Source organism: Camelina sativa, chromosome 5 (genome assembly GCF_000633955.1).
Source record: "Camelina sativa cultivar DH55 chromosome 5, Cs, whole genome shotgun sequence".
Taxonomy (NCBI): Eukaryota; Viridiplantae; Streptophyta; class Magnoliopsida; order Brassicales; family Brassicaceae; genus Camelina; species Camelina sativa.
In genome coordinates, this window is record NC_025689.1 from 13,243,492 (window position 1) to 13,254,605 (window position 11,114).

The window sequence follows — 11,114 nt, forward strand, 5'->3', positions numbered from 1 at the left end:
CATACAAACTGATGGTGAAACCTGGAAAGACGTATCTACTACGACTGATTAATGCTGCACTCAATGACGAACTCTTCTTTACCATAGCCAATCATACCTTGACGGTTGTTGAAGCTGATGCTAGCTACGTTAAACCATTCCAAACCAACATCGTGCTTCTTGGTCCGGGCCAGACCACCAACGTACTACTCAAAACGAAACCTAGTTATCCAAATGCTACCTTCTACATGTTGGCAAGACCATACTTCACGGGCCAAGGAACAATTGACAATACAACCGTTGCGGGGATTCTCCAATACGAGCATCATTCCAACTCTTCTAAGAACCTTTCTATCATTAAACCATCTCTCCCTCCCATCAATAGTACAAGCTACGCCGCAAATTTCACAAAAATGTTTAGAAGTTTGGCGAGTTCTACATTTCCGGCTAACGTGCCAAAAAGCGTGGACAAGAAGTATTTCTTTACCGTCGGTTTAGGAACCAACCCTTGTCCTAAAAACCAAACATGCCAAGGACCAACGAATACGACGAAATTCGCAGCATCTATCAACAACGTGTCTTTCATCTTACCAAACAAGACTTCCCTACTACAATCATACTTCACAGGCAAGTCTAAGAGTGTTTTCATGACTGATTTCCCAAGTGCCCCTATTTTCCCATTTAATTACACGGGTACTCCACCAAACAACACAATGGTCTCAAGAGGGACCAAAGTTGTGGTTTTGAAGTACAACACAACTGTTGAATTGGTGTTACAGGGAGCATCTTGGGTATTGAGGCCCACCCTATCCATCTTCATGGCTTCAACTTTTATGTGGTGGGTCAAGGCTTCGGCAATTTTAATCCTGCCAGTGATCCAAAACAGTACAACCTAGTCGATCCCGTCGAACGAAACACCATCAATGTTCCTTCCGGTGGTTGGGTCGCCATCCGCTTCCTTGCCGATAATCCCGGTAAAAATTTATGAATATATATATTTTTGTTAATAACATGTATTATATGCTTTTGAATTTAGTTGGTAACACAAGGAAAAGAATAATTTTGAAATTTGATGTTAATTGCATCCTCAAATTGTGTATTTTATTATGGTGATAGGTGTGTGGTTGATGCATTGCCACATCGACATACATTTGAGTTGGGGTCTGACCATGGCTTGGGAGGTTTTGGACGGTGACCTTCCAAATCAGAAGCTCCTTCCTCCACCCTCAGATTTACCTAAATGTTGACCCTGACCGATCCAATGCCACATCACCTTTTTCTCCCCTCTCTTTAATGATATATTCCCTCAAAAGCAAAATTTGTGTTTTTCTTTTTTCATTATTTTCCTTCTTTAGTATTTTTGTGTGTTTCAATTGTTATCACCTGAGAGAGTTCTGAGTATATTTTATTTTTGTTTCCCCCTTTTTTCTTGTAAGAAGAGTGAGTGACCTGAAGAAGAACAATGGTCGCGGTAATAATTTCTATGTACGATATTTTGACGCAAATTAAATAATTTTTAAGTTTAGTATCAACAAAAAAGGCATTAGCACAAATCTGCAATGCTCGTGATCTATTTTTTTTTAATTAAACGTAACGTTTTTGTCTATGATAATGACAAAAGATGGATGGAGTCGTTGAAAAACTTTTCATTGGATTCTCACTATAATATTATTCCAAACTTTTCCCCTTAATAAAGTGAAAAGATAGATTTCATTTCATGGGAATAATGCCGACTAGTTTCTTAAGTAGATACATAACTGTTAATTTATACATAATATAGTAATTTATCCTAAGTTTGTACATAATATAATTTAGAGATACGTTTATTGATATTAACGAGTTTTTCATTTGCCAAGAGGGAATCTTTCTTCCATCATAGAGACAAAAACTCAGAAAGCAAACAGAAAAAATACTGCCACCAAATACTGCCATAAAATGCAAAAAGGAATATAATAATATTAATTAAAAAAAGCTAAGAAAAAAACAAAATTCGAGTAGAGTTCCAGACATTATTGGTGTTTGCAAGATCTACAGCATCATATGCCATTATTTTGATAATATTCTTATCATCATTATCATATTGACATTAACTTGACTCCATTATCATCTCGTAATCAAGAATAAGTTAAAAGAAAAGCTTCAGATCTTTGACTAGATGATATGAATCATGATTCCATTTTAAAAATGATTAAGATATTAAATACAAGCTAGGAGTATTATTTATCAAAAATAAAAAACATTAGATTGGAGAGATTAAGTTTGTTAAATTTTTTCAATGCTTTCTCAAGAGACCTTGAAAATGACTAAAAATCCTAACAAAAACACTGTATTTCATGAAATATACACTAATCCTCCAGATATTATATTTCAATATTTTGAATCTAAACAAAAACATTAATAATTCTTATCATAATGTAAATACTTGCTTCAATGATACATATACACACATGTCTATGATTGTGTGTATATATGTAGCATATGCAAGTCATATCATTGAAAATAGAGCATATAAACCCTAATTTTTAAACAAAATCTCTTCTTACAATGTACTTGTATGGAAACCCTTAATAATATCAAACTGATCTAATTACAAGGAGAAAAAAAGAAAAAAAAAAAGAAGAAGAAGATCTAATTAAGAATCTCCATGTTTGTGCCAACAAACAAGCATAGCCACACACCTTCTCATAATGTAAAACCTTGCCTTCTGTTCTTTAGCCAAGCTGCTATATTTCTGAGTGATAGAGGAGGATGATGAAGAAGAAGATCTTCTCTCTTTTCTTGAGAAGCTTCTTGAGATTGAAGAGGAAGAAGAAGAGGAAGAGGAGGAAGAAGGGATAGAGCATTTAGTAGATGAACTCCTTACGAATATTGGAGACTTGGTGGAGGAAGCACTTGTTGAGAAGCTTCTAGAAAACATTGACTTAGAGGAAGAAGAAGAAGAAGCTGTTGTCTCTTTCTTCGACAGCTTCCACTTCTCCTCCATCAATAATGTATGCTTCTGCAGAGAGATTCGGATTCAGATTCAGATGAATGATGAAGTCTTTAAGTGTATTTCTTTTGTATTTGATTGTAAGTTTGTGGTGACTGAACTCGAAGATCAGAGTGATTCAGAGAGAGAGAAGCAGAGGAAGTGAGAGTGTCTCTTTGCTTATTATATATGGTGCTTCTTTAGTAATACTTCTAAATAAATCAATTGAGATAACAACGATGGCAAAAACAATCACTGGAAAAATAAAAATTTTGTTATTATAGTTTAATATTTTAATTAGCTCATCATGAGGTATGAACTTTTTTCCATCGAGTTAGGAAATATTTAGTGTCCCACTTGTATTTAAATTATCTTATGTCTTATAGAACTATTTTGGTTCAACTATGATTAAAATTCTGCCAAAAAAAAAAAAAACTATGATTAAAGATCAGTATAATTAGTCTGATTAGCTTGTAAATTAATACCTCGTTGTTGAACAAATTAAGTGGTTTCCGAAAAGTAAAATTTGTGGTTTTCAAAAAGTTCTTTATCCTAGAAAATTAAATCTCAAAAGGTGGTGTACTTAACATCTTTTTACACTATTTACGGTAACATCTATGATAATTCGTCACCTTTAACTTCTTTTTTTCTTGTCAGCATCTTCTCTAGTTTAAGTAGTAAGGATATGTGTTTTTATAGAAAATTTTGGATTAACAGTGTCAATGAAAAAATTGTGAATACCTTACCATTTCCTTTTTATATACGGCAAATGTCAATTAGTTTTTTGGGGTATACAGAATCCAAAAGGTTTGGGGATGTGGGCTTTCTTACTTAGCGTTGACGATATAGTTAATGCTTTGATTAATGGAATTTGTATTAGCTAGATAGATTCCGACGTACTATCTTTAAAGTGAATTATTTCATATCTAACGTGGCAAATTTCGATTGGTTGGATCTTCTAGAACTCAAGGTCTTATTCTTACTACCAAGTACCACCACAAGATCTACACATTGTCGAAATCCTCTTCTTGAGATCTGCCATTAATGTTGGAGGAACCAATGTCGTACGTTTTATATGCATGTATAATGTATTACATATATTACACATATATTATTAGTAAGACATACATCTCTCAATATAGTATAGATATATGCACAATCATAATCTTCATTTAAAGTCGTCACATGAGAGAGAGAGAGAGAGAGAGAGAGAGAGAGAGAGAGATCCCAACATGGAGCACGAGAAAATTTATCGGTATTGCTTTTCATATCAGTGTGTATATGTACGCATATGTTTCTTCCTATTAATTTATATGATTGAAATAAATCTCCTATATATTATTGTCATAGTGGGACAGGAATCACAAGAAATAATGTGGAGGAGGAATATAATTATTAAAAAATATAATGGTCTAGCTAGTAAAAATATAATAGACTTAACCTTAACAACTTAAACAAATATAATAGAATTATTAAAACAAGGAAGCAAATGAATTTTAACCTTAACAACTTAACCAAACCTTATTCGAAAAAGGCCTTTGAGAGGCAAACGCTCTCACCTCTCTCCTAAAACAGAAAACCCTAGCCGCCTGAGTAGATCTGAGGGGGTTGAACTCTCTATTTGCCGTACGGTGACGTGATTGTTCTTCTCCCTCCCCCAAGCAGTTTAATTCCTTTGGTCTTCACGTCAAGCGGCCGCGATAGATTCATCGGAGTTTCAGGAGTGAGCAGGATTTGTTTTGCCGTCAGCAGTGGTGGGTTCTCCCTCATTGGACATAGTCGTGGATCCAGATCTGACGAAGGAGAAGCTCAGTAGTCGAGATTTGGTTTGAAGACGCCGGAGAGTAGCATCAGTGTTTCTCGTGGTTCACTCATCAAGAAGGACTCTTTGGCTATAGCGGAAGTCGGTGAAGGAGAGGTGGTGGTAGTGTTGTTAGTCTCGACGGTTAACGGTAGGTTCTTTTGGATCTTAGATGCAGCCCCGTCTCAACAATTTTTTGGTCCCTAGACATATAATTTTTTTTAGACCCTTAACAACATAATTTTTTTTTCCATTTTTTTGGACCCCATTTGCTTAAGGTTTTGTGAAAAAAAAAAGTTGTCCCATGGCCACCGCCGCTCTCGCCATGGGTATGAGCCGGGCCTGCTTAGATGGCTGTTGCGGGTTCTGGTTGCAGAGGGTTGAAGTGAGCCGTCGGCCTCTGTAACTGCCGTGATTTGTGTCCGTCGGACCGGTTTGAACAGATCATGCTCATGGGAGTTCGGAGGCGCCATATCTGAGAGAAAGGGGATAGATCTGATGTTTTCAGATTGCTAAGTTAGGATCTGTCAACGCAGAGCCGGGCTGTCGGAGAGTTGGGCATTCCGGGAGGTTTGTAGTGGGTTGGTGGCTCGTCGGAGAGGGACCTTTGACGGAAACCAGAATCTTCTGTCTTTGGTTTCTGATTCCTCGAGGTCGCCGCAAAACCGTGAACCTTGATTCTGCCGGAACTAGTGCTCTGGCTCTTTGTTTCCCGGTCACATCTTTAGATTTTGAGCTTCATAGTTTAATTCAGCAAATTCCAAGCTTTTTTCACTTTTCCGGCATGTTTTCCGTTCTCTCTGTTTTGTAACTGGATTTTCAATGTTTTGTTTTCCTGTCCAGCCTATTAAGAGATAAATAAAATTTTAAGTTTTTGTAAAAAAAAAAAAAAAAAAAAAAAAAAAAAAAACTTAACCAAACTTTTAACGGACCCAAAGACCGAAGAGCTTTTTGAAGTTTTTCCGGTGTCTCCTAACAATAGTGGTGTTAATGATCTCTCGGTTTATGGACTTGAAGATGATAGACGGAGGAATTATTTGGAAGTTATGAAGGATGTTATTCTTCTGCTCCCAAATGGCGTAGATTCTCCCTCTTGGATCCACATAATGACATAATGATCACCAAAATTTATATTTTAATCAAAGCATTAAACAAAAACATAAAAATGTGCATTTGATTGTTTTTGTTAGTCGTTTATTGAATAATATGAACCAGTGGAACGTTGTAAGTTTCATAATTCGTTTTTACCTTTTAGTAGTATACAGTAGTTGGTTTGATTAGACATGTCGCGAAAGTAAACAGAATCGAATAATTAAATAAGAGTGTTACATGGAAAAAAAGGTCATGTGAGATTGTCCTTAAATTACTAAAAAAGAAAGGGGCACTGAAAATAATTTACTTCAGAACTTCTTCTTTTTTTTGAGACTTCAGAGATTCTTTGACCAATGGGAAATTCTTATGATAGGTCAAACCTTGTGCACAGTTAAGTCAAAACTAAGCTCACATGTTATCTTCAGATCCGTTGCACGATACTTTCTAATCCAACTTGTATCTATATAAAGTATTATACAATTGATAGATTACTGATATTACTGTTATTATGTTTAGTGTTTATTAGAATCCCAATCTTTAAAATGTCGAAGAAACTTTTGAGAACTAGAAAAACAAGTTCCAAAACGTTCGTTAAATAAGTTTTACAAAAATAACATTTCTTTGGTGTGTGCCCAAATTGAAGGTTTCTAATCAACCAAACTAACCGTACTTGAATTTGTAACTAAACATATATTACAGCTTACAGGACATGACAGAACTTTAAAGTTTAAAAGTTTTTGCAAATTTTTAAAGTTCATATAGAGTTAAAATGGACTTGACGTAGTGTAAATGGTTTAGCCAATGGATCTTTTTCCTTTTAATTTATTACGTGTCAATTTGTAAACAATGTAACAGGAGCTTGGAAAAGAGAGAGAGATTTTGTATTTCAGATGTTGGAGTCAGATGATGAAAGCATAGTACTATCTTCGGTATAAGGAACAAAAAAATACAACTTAGATGTTTACAAAAATAAATTAACTCATTTTTTTTTTGTACGAGAGGGCAAATTTTTTTTTCGTCGTGCACGAGAGGGCAATTTTATTACAGTATTTTCATAAGAAAAGGAAGAAAGTAAAATGGGATTAGAAGAAGTGGTGAGGTCACATGGAAACATGTGTAAGCTGAGTAGGACATGGTCAGGTCGGCTGGTGGGTCTTAACTCTTAACGCGAAGCCCCACCATTTTCACTTCATTTATGTATAATAAATTCCAGAATAATATACTAGTAAACAATACACGATTACACGTAATCTTTTGTTTTCGAACATGACTTGGAATATACGAAAAGAATCGAGAGTTCAAAGAAACATGTAAGAGTATTTTTGTGGCGTTTTCTTTCACATGATTATTTGTGAAACTACTATAACGATTAGATGATAACCAAATAGTATAAGGACAATTGCATTTTCTGTACCTTTATTTGCATTTGAATGGAATTGTAAATCTCATATTCCATATTCGAAAAACATAACCACTAAGAATGCTAAAATTACAGTTGACTCCCTTACGACCAAACAAAAAACAGAAGCCGAAATGACAGATTTAATCCGAGGAAGTCTGCAATAGATTTCTTTATAGTGAATTTCAAATTAACGTCTAATGGAAGACATAAAAATATGTCTACTCCTTAATTATAGTTTAAATTTTAATTTAAAAAAATTATAAAAAATAATTTGGTAAACCTATTGACCAAATAATAACCACATAGACTTCCTGCATTGAAATAAAATAAATTTACATATAAACTAGTCAAATTAAGGGAGGAAAGGCTGATTAGGTTTAAATTATTTGATTTAGAGTTTGCTTAAGTAGACTTCTATGTAGACTATTGGTGGTTGACTTTGTAATGACACCAACTATTAATATTATATTATTTTAATTTCACCGATAATTTAACCAAACCGATAGCTGAACCTAACCGAATGCGTACTGATTCTTTAATTTTAATCTAACCGGATTCAGTAACCATATAAATACTTCTTTTTGTAAGTCAATCCTAGTTTGTATGTGCTTTCTCTCTCTCCACAATTTCTCTCTCTAAAATTCCGATATTGTTGCTCTCGAAAATTCAGATTCTATCCTCATCATTTATCGTCTTCGAAACTCAAGGACATCTCAGATAAATATTCTCATCATTTATCGTCGGATATTTGCTTTTGTAACGCTTTAGCTAATTTTGTTCGAAAATATATATGTTCTCATAGTTTTTTGTTCATTTTGCACACAGATATGGGGTTACACAACTACACTCAGCCATATTCTAGTTCTTTGCAAGTATGAAGTGAAGGTCCACCCGATGTAAACTTTCTTGGCCTGACAATTGGAATTCCTGAAAAATGTTTCTGCGGAAGGGAAACCGTTATGAAATGTTCCACCACAGCCGACAATCCTGAAAGGATTTTCTTTGGATGCAATAACCATGAGGTTGTTAGATTGTAAGATGGTTTATTCGTTTGGTATAAATATTATTTGAGTATAGATAATATTCTTATGGTATATTTATTTCTATGGTACGGTATAGGATGGAGAGGACCATATTATGAAATGGTGGGATGAGGCTATTATGCAAGAACTTCAAGCAATGAGAGGTGGTGATATGCTCAAATTAAACCCTAGAGCTACTCTCTCAAATTAAGAGATCAATGCAGTACTTAGGGGTCGAATTCCATAAGGACTCAAGTCTACACAATAAATTATAAAGTTTTCCAATTATGCTAAACAGATTAAATTGAATTAAAATAAACAATGCAAAATATTAAATAAAAGCTGTTGTAAATTCAGAAGATCAAAAAGCTAGGCCTAGGGAATTTCTCAGGAAATTATGAAATATTAAATCAAGAAATAAATAGGATTCAAGCAATTAAGAACAGATCTAGAACTCTAATCACTTCTGTAAAATAAGTTCTCACTGCAAATATTATCTAAATTTAAAACCAGAAAATCCAAATTTCTTTGCAAAATTCTAGGTAATAAATCAGCTTTAAAAACATGTTTAGATTGTTCACAAAATTATTAAATCAAATCTCTTTGCAAAAAATAATTTTGCTCATCAAAAGGTTTTATCAGGAAAATCAATTATATTCTCATATCAATTTATTTTCCTAAGTATTAATTCTAGGTGATCAATCAAGAATTAATATGAAGAACAACCTAAGATAAAGATCTAGATAGATAAAGAATCCCAAATAAACAGATCTAATAATTCATAAAATCCCTATAAAAAATCCTGAACCTAACAAGCAAACTACTCAGACATATTCAATGAAGAACAAAACATCTTTCTGAATAATAAGCAATTGAAATTAAAAAGAGTAAGAAGGAGTTCAAGAATTCTTCTCTACAAAGCAGATCTCTCTCTCTCAAAAGCTCTCAAAATCTCACAGGATTGCAGAAAAATAAAACTTGCTAGAATAAAGCTTAATGGTTTGTAAAACCTAAAAATACTATTTATATGTCCTAAAACACGTCAGGGACTTGTGTTGCAAATATGGAAGACTTTGGGCTAAATTGTAAAACTTCCATTTTTTGGCTCTCTCGTCGGTCTGGACTGGCTGTTGATCGATGCTCCTTCAGTGTCGATCAACACTGGTCAGTTGATCAGACTCCAAATTGACTTCTTTGATTAAATGCTCCAAAACGATCCAAATTGCTCCATTTCGCTCTTTTCATGCCAAAATCCTATAAAACCTGTAAAGACTCAAAAACGTCCTAGAAAACAAATCAAAAGACACTAAAAGACTCTTTATATCATAGTTAAAAACCACAAAAACCATGATATATCAACTCCCCCAGACTTAGCCTTTGCTTGCCCTCAAGCAAAACATAAACTTAGCCCTGTGAAAGAGGTTTGAAAACGCAAAAACTCATTTTCTTTTTAAAGTAATGCCATGATCATCCAAACCTTAATCCACATGCTTAGCAGATAAATCCAAATCGAACCACCATGTACTTCTCCATTGACTTTCATAGCATCCCAAATTCAAACCAAATTTCACTACTTCCTCCATTAAGCCTTCATCGGTGAGTCTCATCAATTTGATCAATGTTAAGAACCTTCTAGACTCATTTCCGTACAATACCATAACAAGCAAGACATATCTTTTACCACATGTGGTACTCATTCTCTCCCCCAGGCTTATTCTATTTCATCTTCCTTAGAGCTTTGCTTTGTTTTCTTTCTTTTTTTTCCTCAAAGTTGTAGGCGAATAATGGGGTCATCGGTAATTTACCTACCCCTTGCTTCTAAGCTTTGTATGATCATTTGACTCAAGAGTAGAATAATGAGATCACATGTAATTTACCTACCTCGCTAAACTGATCAAAATCATCTCATCTTTTGTTCTCTCTTTTTTTTTAACAAAGCTCTCAGGATTTTTTTTTTTTTAACTTGAAATAAGGGAGAGGAGTACCATTTTCTTTTGTAGCCTTACTTATCAGGTATGAACAAGGAGTCAAGCTCTATGAACATCAATCTCCTTGATGAGGTAAAAAGAAAAATACAGAAATTAACTCAAGCTTTTATGGATTCTATTGGAAATTTGGATGTCTCTTGTTCACTGGTCAGCCATTAGATTTTTCATTAGTCGGATTTGCGGATTCAATCTGCAGCATTAATCAACCAAGGCAGTACACTAAAAAGAAAAGTCATAGTTCCCAACAAAATTTTGACTCAATAAAACCATTTTTTTTTCAAAAACAAAAATGTAGTTAGTAACTGCCTCTCCCAGACTTAAACAACACTGTCCCCAGTGCTATCAAGTAAGAGATTGGCGAATAAAATAAAAATAAATGAAAAAAAAAAAAAATGAAAAAGAAAAACCTACCAGTGGTGAAATGACCTTAGTGCAGTGGCAGGAGGTAGGTCCATTTGTAGAAGGCACCATCACACCCGGGATCGAGTCCCGGCTCCTACAAATGTAGGAATTTGGCTAATGGGCCGGCCAGTTGTGGCCCAATGGTTGACAAAAAAAAAACTACCAGTGGGTTGCCTCCCACTAAGCACTTGTTTTCAGTTATTAGCTTGACTGTGTCGGATCTCAGGCATCCGGTGGATCAGAATATGGCAGTGAATGCTTCTGAGAGTATGTCCTCTTCATACAAGGTGGTGTGTAGGCAGTATGTGCATGAGATCTGCCAAGGATGTGAGGAACAAGACCAGGGCGGGATTGAGGTATGGTTGGCTTTCTTTTAAGTCCTGCAAAATCATCAACAAAAGAAACAAGCGCTCTATGATAATCTCGTTGCTTGGTTAACTGCAAAACAGTTTTTGTACCT

The 11,114-nt window shown here is 34.6% G+C and overlaps 1 protein-coding gene, 1 long non-coding RNA gene and 1 pseudogene across 2 annotated transcripts; 2 read left to right on the forward strand and 1 right to left on the reverse strand.

Annotated features, from left to right (window-relative positions):
* Nucleotides 1-1,511, forward strand: part of LOC104786779 — a 4,009-nt pseudogene extending 2,498 nt beyond the window's left edge.
* LOC104786780 (uncharacterized protein DDB_G0271670-like) lies at nucleotides 2,480-3,166 on the reverse strand. The gene has a single exon (XM_010512231.2). It carries the CDS (start codon nucleotides 2,960-2,962, stop codon nucleotides 2,612-2,614), a length of 351 nt encoding a protein of 116 aa, XP_010510533.1. The 5' UTR covers nucleotides 2,963-3,166; the 3' UTR covers nucleotides 2,480-2,611.
* Nucleotides 4,432-5,612, forward strand: LOC104786781. Its single transcript, XR_767644.1, has 2 exons — nucleotides 4,432-4,899; nucleotides 5,027-5,612. It is a non-coding gene; the product is annotated as an uncharacterized LOC104786781 (long non-coding RNA).